Raw genomic sequence first — 11,520 nt, 5'->3', positions numbered from 1 at the left:
TTTGGACGTGCATGTTGAATTAATATTATTAATTATTGAATTATGACCAACATCCAAGGTTTGAGGTATTTCAAAATACAGTTACATTTCTACATTTATTTTATATGTGAGAAAGAAAAAAACCCCACTAACAGCAGACTTAGTGACATACTGACTCATTTTAATAAGTAATACAATCAAATTCATTTCAGCAATCAGCCTGCTGATATTGAGAAGGGAATTTCATGATGTGAACGTGAATCACCATCAAGGCTTGACAGACAGGGATAAAAAAAATTCCTCAGGTAAAAAATTAAAAGACATGAAAAGTGAATCTTTACCATGATTTGTTTTGTCACCAATTTTGTGCGTGGGTTTAGATGGAGGCAGCATGTGTGTGGTAACATTGACAAGTTAAAAAAAAACAAACAAACAAAACAAAACAAAAAAAACAACAACAAACAAACAAACCCCAAACCATGGACTGAAGCTGTGACAGAAACAAAGCCTTGGCACTAAAAAGCAATGTTTCACAACATCAGTAAGCACCTATATAATAATGAGTTACAAACAGTAATAGTTGTACAATACAAAGAGGTTTCAAGTCATTTCTCTTCTTCCATGTTCAGCCCCATTGTACACACGTTCTTACTTTACAAATACGGTTACTCCTCTCAAAATGACAAAATGACTCCTCTTTGGTCAATACTGGACAACTCACAGGGTAACACAGCTGACACGAAAGATAATATTTCCTTGAAAATACAACAATAAAAAGTTAACTGAGTCCTCGCCAATGGATGTACTGTAGCTTCAAACCACACCATCTGCATTAGTGTCAGCAGTCTGCAGGATAGCCCTCAAATGAGCTCAACTCAGTGTTGTAAACCCTAAACTGGTTCCACCAGAAAAGGGGAAGTCTGTATTCACCATCAAAAAAAAAATCAAGACAGAGACACGTCAAGAATACAAAACATTCAATTCCAATCTGGCCAAAACCAATAAGCACCCAAATTTACTTTTTGCTGACATAAAATGTTTGGATTTGACATGATTGTCGCAAAAAAAAAAAAAAAAAAAAAAATACAACCCCATTCAAAGCTTTTTAGTAAAAAATACGCTCATCATTGAACATGGAACTTTGCACACTGTATATAAGTTATATTTAATTTTTCTAAGTTCATTTTAGGTCATTTCTTGTTAAGAGGATTAAAGAAAAAACTAAATTTCATAGTAATAAATCAATTTTGAGTCACTTCAGGGGTACTGAGGTCAAATAGTCCTGTCCAGTGGTGTTAATGACGAATGGAGGCATTGGAGACTCAGTTCTTGTTGTTGTCTTTCCATTGTACAGGCGTAAGTCAGGTTTAGGTTTAAACTGGACGCAGATACAGGGGGACAGTTCTTCAGGGCTGGGCTGCTGCAGGACTCCTACTGTTCATGGCCATGAGTGTGCGCAGATGTTGAACAAACCTATCCAGACTTTACAAAACCCTACAGGAGAAGACAACAATTAGTTCTTCAGGGTTCAAACTACTTTGTGTCATGTGTTCATACAAAAACTTGGCAAATAGTTTGAAACTCCCATTAAAAGGAAAGAGCAAGAGATTAAAATTACCAGTTAAATTTGAGGTTTGCTTACTCTGTGAGTCACGGGTGGAATAAAATAACAAGCTGGTGCATTTTTTAATTTCTCCATTTCTCCAAGCATCCCCTCACCAACCTGTGCTATACGCTCTCCATGTCTTCACTGCCGTTGCCCTCCTCCTTCAGAGCCTCCCCTTCATTGGCAGCCTCTTCGACATGGGCCAGCATATCAGCCATCAGTGCCTCCTCCAGCCTTTTCCTCACACTGTACACCAGCTCCTCCTGTTTCCTACACATAAACACAACAGGAAGCTGTTACAGTTGGCAGTTACAGATGCCTATATCAGCCACTGAATCAGCAAACAACAGATGGTGTATCTGTTTTTTTTTTTTTTTCCTTCTTTTCAACAAAGAGCAGGGTCACTTATTATGGACTATTGAAATTTTCAACAGGCTACACTGGTTTATTTTTGGGCAAATAACTGATGACCTAACTGGCAAGTTCATTTAAAGATCATTAGTTTTGCTCTCTGCTTTTTCTAGAATTTCTTCTATAGTTTCTATTGTGCTGCCGAAGAGAGAAAACCAGTTCACATCTCAAGAACTAGTCAAACAGATGACTCATATTATTATTCAAACTGCCTTAGTAGTTATTTCCTGCTTTTAAATGGAGCCAGGATCTGGGGGAAAATCTGCAATACACCTCTCTCACAGAGACACATGCCAACAAGTTGCAAAATTGACTGTAGCATATTGACAAAAAAAAAGAACTTGGAAAATACAAAACAAAAACAAGTGACAATCTATGTGTGTTCTCCCACCTGATGTCCTCATCAGTGACTATAAAAGCCTTGCACAGCGGCTGTGTCGTGTTGAGCCACACACCCGGATTCTTCTCCACAGCTGCAGACAGCTGACCAGTGATGGGAGCAGCACTAGTGTGGAGAGCGCTCGCAATGGCCGACAAGAGAGTCTTGTCTGTGCAGCCTGGTCCAACGCCTGGGAGGACAACACCGTGCTCGTGAGACATGTTGAAGAAACATTAACTCTGCAGCTGTGCTTAAGTTTAGTGATAGCCTACAAAATGTATAAAAAGCATTAAATGATACTGATGTGGTAAACACAACAAAGTTTTTGAAGAAAATAACTATTTTCATCTGGGGGGAAAAAAAAAAAAAACAAAACTGCTGTGTCACCTTGCAATCCTTTAGGCAGTTCCATTGTTTTCACTAGCTCCTCTGCAATGTCATAAGCATTCAGACCACTAAGTTTCTTCTCCCAGAATAACTGTGAGAAAGAAAGTTACAGTATCATAACTTTTGTCTCAGGTCTCTGTTGAACAACAATCTCCGCGATGGGCAGATGCTGTTTACCTGTCTGGGCTGGTCGACTGCTTTCTGAGGATCTGTTTTCACTTTATTGTTGGGATGGTTGGTAACCTTGGTAACAGGCTGTTTGAAGATGGAGGCTGTTTGTCTAACTGGGAGTGACGTGTTCAAGTCAGGTTTACCCTTCATAATGAAAGAAACAGAGAAAGAATGATGCCAAAATGCACAACTTAACAAATCAGGGTTATTAGAGACCAATCAAAAACTAGACATAAAATGGCCGCATCCAGTTCTCTGCACAGACAAATGCATAAATTCGAAGCCTTGAAAGCAATGTGAGTGCCAGATTACGTAGCATTTTCAGATCTGCTTTATGTTAGTGGCCAAGGCTTTATTTAACTAATATGGTGTTAAAAAAAAAAAGGTTTGAAAGGAGAAAGAAATAACTTTAATGCTATTTTTAGTCGGAACACTGCTACCTGGTGTGTTAGTGGAAGATAAAACAAAGCACCTCTTATGAAGTTTTTCTTTAAATTCGCAACAACAGTCTCATCTGGGACACGTGTCTTATAAGATGATGTTCAATTTCAATCCACTTACAACTCACAACTTTCTCTTGCTTGAAATTAGTTGAACAGTTTCGAACCAACATGGACATTTAGGTAGATCTGATCCCAGCTGTCTGATGAGAGGTTGCATTCCCTATAAAAGCACAATAAACGTCTGGTACATGCTTAACATTTGAGTGGAGCAGATGTTTTTTGGGTGCACCTGCCACAGCAATATGCAAAACTGTTTTTTGCAGGTTGCATTAACGCCATCATTCCCTCCTTTCTGTATTATGGACGCTCCATATTTTACTCTATCATAGCAGTAAAGTGAGTTTACCAACACTTATGTATGATCGTCATTTTTGCTTCCGCACTGTGAATTGCATTGCTATTTGATAACTTTTACATCTCTTTAAGCTGAAAAAGATTTGGCTGAAGCATTAGTGTCAGGGCCACCTTCAGCTGTGTTCGACAGTGAGTGGCCTGGCTGAGTCTGGTTCATCTCACCTTATTCTGGTTGTTGTTATCATACCGCAGTCTCTGGCGGTTCTTGTTCAGCTTGCTCATCAGCATCTTCCCTGTACGGAAATCGAAGGAGCTGAGGTCCATCTGGTTGCCAAGGTAACGGGCCAGCTGAGGCTTGCTCCGAAACTTCTTCCCAGACGGACTAGCGGGTTGGAGGCAGTGACAGGACACGAGAAAACACCGTATTAGCATTAACGTTTCCAAAGAAAGACAAACAAACAAACAAACAAACAAAAAACTACAACAGAGAGGCCAGAAACAGAGGATGTCAACACCGAGAACTGATCAGCGGTGAGGGCAGAGATCCAGAGCAGACAAGTCACACTTCATCACACAGAATACTTCCACAGACCCGACAACATGCAACAAGTCAAAAGCAAACAGGAGCAGAGCACATTCAGATGACAAAAGACACTGAGATCACATTACTCTATGAGATGGGTGCAATCTTACATCAATACTTGACTCGAGGCCAGATATTTATTGAAAACTGTTTTCATCCTCAGTAAATATGAACACACACACACACACACATATATATATATATTTATATAATAAAAATACCAAACAAAACATTGCATGGACAGCTTCAAATACAGCCTGTGTGGATCAGTGGAGACGATGTAAACATGGAGATACTAACACTTTGATCAAATGTTTCATAATGGAAACATCGCAGCTCCAACTTGTGGGAGCAACACATTACCTTTAAGCCTGAGCAATGACCAACAGAAGGCACAACTGTGGGTGGATACGTGCTAGTAACTCATGCAAAATGTATCTTACACCACACAGCACAGTTAACACCAGTATGATTGTACAGTTAGCCTACCACAAACTATACAACCGACCCGCCTCCCCCCTCTCTTGCCTCTGTTCCTCATCTTGCTCTTCTCCTCTGCTAAATGGAAACAAATCTGCCGTTGTTGATTCACTTTCAATGGCAAGACTGAGAGTTTTAAACTGAGATGACACCGTGTTTTATTCATCCGAGGCCTCGAGCAGGCGTGCTGACCTGCCGGGGCTCTGCTACCAGGCGGCCGGGCCGGGCTCCTTCTTTACCCCCCCCCCCAACAGTGAGAGGAGCTCGGCCTTGTCGGGCCGCCTCCCCTCCCTCTCCCCATCCCAACCCAAACTTTATACCGACCACACACACTACTTATTTTACTCCAACTTGTGTCATGTGCATCTGTGAGTTTGTTTGTTTTTTTGTTTTTTTTTTGCTGTTGTTGATTTTTTTTTTTTTTTTTGTAAGCCCTGGTTGTGTCAGTACCTAAAATAATAGACATCGCTCTTTCCAGCGGACAAACCCGACTTTCTGGTCACTTCTTCCATTTTCCAGCCCTTGGGGAGAGCAGTGCAATCCCATCTTTTCTTCTCCATTTCGGCGCGCCGACTTTATAAATCCACTAAAAGTTTGTGCGGATGAGTGAGCTGGTTTTAAAGATGTGTTTCTTTTTCTCTCTGCACGACAGGCCTATCGCTTCTTACGCTTTTGTTTCCACCATGTTTCTACATGCGTCCTCCGTAATGGGATCTCCCGGCGGCGAACAACATCTCATCTCTTTGTCGTCGCGCCGATCCCTCCGCCGCGGACCTCGGCCGCAGCACTACCTGCTCCTCTAAGCCGGGCCACGAGGGCTACATCCGCCGGGGAAACTTAGGACCGCGCGGGCTAAATCAAGACACCACGAGGGAGCCGGGACGTGACAGGAAGTTATGGAATTATGACTTCAGAGTAAAAGCACATATTAGTCTAAGTCATCAAGTCATCTGGGTGGAAAAAGTACTGAGATGGGGCTGAGGTGAAACCAAGTTTAAACTGAAGTCACAACATATTTTTCCATTTTCAATCAAACTCTCCAAACTTTAACACAAAAAAAAACCACAAGGTCGTGAACTGATAGTTCAACAACAGATTGTCGAAGTGTCTATCTATCGATCTATCTATCTTTGAGGGTCACTTGTGGATGTTTGCTTTGGAGCAGATTTTACTCCGGATGCTTTTCTGGTTAAGATGAGCCTCAGATCAAACCACCAACTCAGTGATCAGCATTAAACATGGGCTACCACATCAGATAAATGATACCTTTTAAATATTCCACATTTAAATTCTGTAAAAATAAATAAATAAATAAATACATTCAAAAACAACTCACACTATTTGCAATTTATGTAAACTGTAAACTTTAGAGATGTTAAGAGTTGTTAATACAGATATTTAATTTTTCTTAATTCTTAAATATTTTTGATGTCCTGAATTTATTTATTTATTCTGGGTATTTACACCAAAATTTAGATCAAAATCTTGTAGGATCTTAATTACCTCTTTAAATAAAAGCAGAACAGAGGTGCAGAAAATAGAATAAATGTAATCATACTTATTTTCTTTAGTAGGACAAAATTCTAACACAAATTAATCTACTTTATACATTTAAATGCATGAAATAAGTATATTAATCTGATAACTGTATTAAGTCATCAATTTAGCATCTCCCTTGATCAAACTTGCACAGGTGTATTTACATATTTAAATATTCTGATTTGAATTTGAAGCAGGGTAGTTGTAAAAGGATTCAAAACATTTCATTGTAAAATGTTTAGTTACATTAAGTTTTATTATAAATTCATGAGTGTGCACACTTATTGACTTGAGAGAATGTTAACTGAAAGCTGCTCTTTAGCTTTTGTTTTTAACAATATTATGTAATCTTGTTGAATTTTGCTTATATATATATATATATATATATATATATATATATGATTAGGATTATCTCAAAACATTGAATTATGAAATCTTGAAAAACGAGGGTGAGGTGATTTCTGGAGTGAAAGACTGACATTTAAGACCCGCTATGTGCATGCTGGTCTTTTGTTTTGAAGTGTTTTACCGGCGGTGTTATTGTATAACATCTTTATCTTGACCCTGAGTGACCGCTCAGTCATATTAACCGATGGGAAACATAAATTATCCAACTGCTACAGATAAGACGGTAAATAGTGACCATGCAGATGCAGTTGTGACAGCAGCAGTGGACGCGGTCGGATGATGTGATTTAGTAGAAATAGTGAAATAAAGAGTGAGACTCGTGTTACAGTTTAAAAAAAAAAAAAGAAAAAGAAAAAAGGATCGTTTCATGTGAGCTGCGAGAAACGGGAGCCGTTTCGCCACAAAGCCCACCGTTGTCATTCAGCGGACTTGGAGCCGGCTTTTATGAATGAACAAAGTAAACCCCACCGACGAAACACAAACTCCATTTTAACCAGCATGTCATGTATTTACAAAGCCCGGCTCTGCAGCGAGCACGTTGGAAAAAATAAGAGCGATATCTGCTATGTGCGGTTAAAAAAAAACAAAAAAAAAAATGAATGTCGAAACAGCACATAGCTGCCTGTCGACGCACTGTACCGACTCCATGCTTGATCCAGCATTAGCTGTACATATCAGGGAGATCGGACTCATTTAACACAGTGATGTTAGAAGGAGAGACCGACATCCTGGCTGCAGACTACATCGTTGCTATTTGCAAAAGCGAGACCACCGAGTGCATTTGGCGGATCGAAGATAAACATAACTTACACATGTATAATGAAGACGACATACCCGCCGATAAAACGCTGCGGATACAATTAACGCCCTGCTCGGTGGTTTTATCAGCCTGCAAATGATGTACTTACTCGTTTTTATCCATCTTGAAGACACTATCTGGTTTTCAGCCTGTCGCTCTGTTAAATCCCTTCTCCCCTCTCCTCTCAGTCCCCTCCCCCTTCGATGGGAGAAATGAAAGACATTATCCACGCAAATTTTCGCAGCCTGCTTAATAAAATGAGTCTAATGTCTGCTGAATTGTCAGTGTGATACTTTCAGAAATACCTGTAAAATTAGCATTTTGTGCACCGTGAGTTATTTTCCAAAAGACTTTACAAATGCATCCTCAGACATTTTTAAAAATATTTTTCTAACAGTACAAATAGTCATGAGCAGTCAAACCAAGATCAGATTTTCACAATCATGTTTTTTTTTTTCTCAATCTGCCACATGCAACGGAAGATTTAAGATTTCAACACAATAAATTATAAAACCTCACATCAAATCATAGTTGGGAAAGTAAAAAGAAACAAATTGAGACAAAGTTAAAGATTTATTCATATTAAATAATACTGAATCAAAAACAGTGTTTATACACAGCGCATCCCGAAGTCCAAACTCTTAACAAGCCCACAGTGACCGAATGTCAGGCCAGGGCATCCCACTTATGTTTGCGTTGTGAAAGCAATCCACCCATGTGCCCATCCCCAAGTTCTGGTCCTGCAGGCAGACACACAGCCCATTCATTAGTAAAAGTGTACATAAACCCATCTGTTTGAATGTTTGAAAAGCACATCCTTCCTCTATCTCAGACTGGAAACCTGTTTCCTGTCTGAACCGGGTGATATTGTGATGTAACTGCACTCAAAATGAGGTTTCAGGGCAGTGATGATGGGGTGGCACAGTGTATAGGATACAGGTGTGCAAGTCTTACCAGGTCTCAGAACTTCTATATATTAGTTTGAGGTCTGAATAGGTTTCATGGATATTATTGGGATTTATGATTTGTAGTATTATGATAAGGAATCTTATCGGGGAAGAACAAATTTTAATGACCTAAAGAGTCAAGTGTATCTTATTAATTAACCAAGGACACACTTAAACACAAAAAAAGAAAAAAAAGAAAAACTAGGTCACCCGTGAAATGCAATTCTCAGACCTAGCTAAATACTTAATTTCTTCTAAAGCTTTGTTTTCATCATAATCTCATTCAGTTTCTATTTCAAAACTGGTCTGACCTTGTTCCAAACATTTAGTTTAGAGTGAGGGACAAAATGGTTTGCAGGTGCAGCCAGGTGTAAGCATGCCAGTAACTTAAAAAAAAAAAAAAACATGACTCAAGAGTGTTTATTTGAACAATCAGGACATGCACCTGGTATAGTTACACCCATCTGGTTCTTATCAGAAATACACGGGTGTGGCTTAAACTAATAAGCAATCCAACTGAACATTACTAACAAAATATGTGGAAGGAACTTACAGTTACATGCGCCTGTTACATGAACAATTCACTCACATGTTAATGTTGTGTGAGACTTTACTCATCCTTTTTGAACTTCCCGTTAATGTATGGCACATAGTTTAGTATTAACCGCCAGTCTGTAAAGTGAACAACTGCCACTGCACCCACTGTTCCCCAGGCAGCCAAGTTCGGTACCCTAGAGAGGAAAAAAAACAACAATCATAGGATTCGTAAACGAGGCGGAAATGTAGAAATCATGCAAGGTAACATCAATTTAGACACTTATACCCCTCAAGTATCATTATGTTCTTTGTCAGGATGATGTTTCTCAGCATAAGTCTTCTTCCCTTTTCTTTTATCCATCTTCTTTTTTAACTGTCTTATGTATATTGAACTGCTGTGTTAAACAAGAGAGAAAACACTTATTTTAATAAATTATTGAACAACCTAACTATCCAGTAATTAGTGACCAACAGTAAGAATAGCTTTTAACTAACTTATCGGTTGTAGTATTTATTTTAATTTACTTGTTTTTTTTTAGCATACTTCTTGATTATACATTTGTGGCCAGTTATGGGAGCTTGTGCATTTTGCAAGGTCAAAGTAATTACTGCGAACACAGTATGTTTCTACTAAAACAGCTGCCAGGAGGTTACTGAGAGCCACATGTCTTCACACTAACTGAATTCTAGCAATACTATTTATCCACGTCGAGCTAACTTGGTGTGAGATGGCTGTGACTAACAACAATCTGTGCACCTCCCTCCCCATCTGGCCAGCTCACTTGGTAAACAAGATGATGCTAACTAGCCTGGCTAGCGCATACAACAGCAAATGAAGGAGCAGGCTAAGCTAACGTTGGCTAATAAACAGAGCGGGTCACTCAGAAGGACACGGAGGTGGTGACTGGGTCGTATTGAACGCGACAAAATGTCTGGGGGGGGGGGGGGAGAAATGTTTCCAGCTTCGCACCTCACCTTTGTTACTGAACAAACTCACCAGGTCCTCAAAATAGAGATGTACTTAGCACCGACGAAGGTACTTAGTATTTTCTGGACCATCCTGGCGCTCCTGTTTGTTGCTCTGAACTCCACGCAGCGTTGTCTGGCAGATGGCAGCGAAGGACCCCAGGCTGTCTGCTCCTGCGCCTGATAGAAATAAACTAGGGCCTGCACGGGCTGCAGCGGCAGCTCCGGGTTGTTCCAGGCCACCACACGTAAAGGTCTCCGCTTTCAGCACAAACGATTTAAAGCATCCGTCTGAATTTAAGTGATCAGCTGTTATCTCGCCTTGGATTTATTGTGGTGCTTTTGGTTGTTTATATGAAACTGCTCCCTATTCGGCTATTAGCAATGGCAAGTATGAACAAATTCATTTTCCGAACTACAGTAATCCCTTTATTACAATGTTTTCCTTTATTTTCCTTTTTATGTATACAATATTCAAAAGCCAGACATTGGAAAAGGTATAATCTGTTATTAAAAATGGCACATTTATTGCTACATTACTGTTATATACAGGACAGTTCAACTATATATATTTATATATATATATGTATATATATATATATAAAAGAGAGAGAGAGAGAGAGATTGAGTGAGACACCCCCACGACCTTGTAGGAGTCACTCCCAAGATGGCAGACATTGTACCTGTGAATGTATTTAACACTCAATAGTCTCTCCTCCTTTTAGTTCAACAAAGATATGACAAAAATCGTTGAAAGCAAGTGTTTTATTACTGCTTTCCTTTACCAAAACAAGTCCAAGCCTGTCAACTGAACACTTTCTATCATAATATTGTCACTTTCTGTTGACATTATGTGCTCCTGCAGTGGTCAGGGATGCTTTTCCACAAACTGTCAAAACTTGTGTTGAGAAATTAAGTTTCCCCCAAACAAAAATTTCAGCATATAGCTTGCAGGCTAATGGGGTGTTCACAGAATACTAATTGACATCAAGTCAGATTTTCCCTTGGAACAAATTGACAATATTCAGCACACTTATTGATCTTGTAATAATTATATTAAAAAAAACAAAACAAAACAAAAAAAACTTGAAATACAACTTTTTGATAGAAGTGATTAGAACTTCTCACAAAAAGCCACTGTCAATGTTACCAAAGAGCTGGAAGAGTAAAAGGTCAGGGGTGAAAGTTGTCACTGAAGACAAAATATACCAAAAGCCACTGCAGCAGAGGGCTTGCACTCTGATATACAGAAATTTAAAATTATCCAAGTCATCAGACTCTAGCTACTATCGAAAATAAAACTCACTCCCTACATTGAAAGTGAAGCAACACATACACTGAAACATGTTAATGTGCATCAAAAGCAGACAATCAGAGCCAAAAGTAGCATCTCCAGAACCCTGTTGTCAAGTGATTTAATATAGGGCAGATAGAAAGAAAACTCATGACCTGGACCCATGACCTTAACTAAAACAGCAGTTTGGACAATATAATCCAGTTGAATAATTAGAAAAAAGGAATAAGAACTAAA

General features: G+C 39.2%; 2 protein-coding genes across 3 annotated transcripts; both read right to left on the bottom strand.

Annotated features, from left to right (window-relative positions):
- Positions 1–120: 120 nt before the first annotated feature.
- Positions 121–7,720, bottom strand: mbd3b (methyl-CpG binding domain protein 3b). Of its 2 annotated transcripts, none has more exons than XM_029499848.1 (7): positions 7,649–7,720; positions 3,953–4,112; positions 2,940–3,077; positions 2,763–2,853; positions 2,388–2,565; positions 1,703–1,855; positions 121–1,473 (listed from the first exon to the last, which is right to left on the bottom strand). In XM_029499848.1, the coding sequence occupies exons 1-6, from the start codon at positions 7,660–7,662 to the stop codon at positions 1,708–1,710; spliced, it is 729 nt and encodes a 242-aa protein (XP_029355708.1). In that variant the 5' UTR covers positions 7,663–7,720; the 3' UTR covers positions 121–1,473; positions 1,703–1,707. The 2 variants fall into 2 exon arrangements, with proteins under 2 accessions (XP_029355708.1, XP_029355707.1); XM_029499847.1 differs by lacking the exon at positions 7,649–7,720 and adding an exon at positions 5,244–5,587.
- Positions 7,721–8,093: 373 nt separating this feature from the next.
- Positions 8,094–10,144, bottom strand: LOC115042363 (cytochrome b-c1 complex subunit 10-like). The gene is made up of 3 exons (XM_029500537.1): positions 10,021–10,144; positions 9,076–9,217; positions 8,094–8,279 (listed from the first exon to the last, which is right to left on the bottom strand). Exons 1-2 carry the CDS (start codon positions 10,080–10,082, stop codon positions 9,097–9,099), a joined length of 183 nt encoding a protein of 60 aa, XP_029356397.1. The 5' UTR covers positions 10,083–10,144; the 3' UTR covers positions 8,094–8,279; positions 9,076–9,096.
- Between the last annotated feature and the right edge of the window lie 1,376 nt (positions 10,145–11,520).

The sequence above is a fragment of the Echeneis naucrates genome, chromosome 4 (genome assembly GCF_900963305.1).
Source record: "Echeneis naucrates chromosome 4, fEcheNa1.1, whole genome shotgun sequence".
Taxonomy (NCBI): Eukaryota; Metazoa; Chordata; class Actinopteri; order Carangiformes; family Echeneidae; genus Echeneis; species Echeneis naucrates.
Note: the sequence above shows the minus strand (reverse complement) of the source record. Positions and strands in the feature narration are given on the sequence as shown.

Bases quoted from the DNA above. Each gene is read 5' to 3' on its own strand.
- mbd3b (XM_029499847.1), bottom strand. From the start codon at position 5,353: ATGGAGAAGAAAAGATGGGATTGCACTGCTCTCCCCAAGGGCTGGAAA. The intron at 4,113-5,243 runs GTACTGACACAA...CCAACCCGCTAG, and splicing joins AGCGATGTCTATTATTTTAG to TCCGTCTGGGAAGAAGTTTC. The intron at 2,854-2,939 runs GTAAACAGCATC...TCTTTCTCACAG, and splicing joins CAGTCGACCAGCCCAGACAG to TTATTCTGGGAGAAGAAACT.
- LOC115042363 (XM_029500537.1), bottom strand. From the start codon at position 10,082: ATGGTCCAGAAAATACTAAGTACCTTCGTCGGTGCTAAGTACATCTCT. The intron at 9,218-10,020 runs GTGAGTTTGTTC...TTTCCTCTCTAG, and splicing joins ATCTCTATTTTGAGGACCTG to GGTACCGAACTTGGCTGCCT.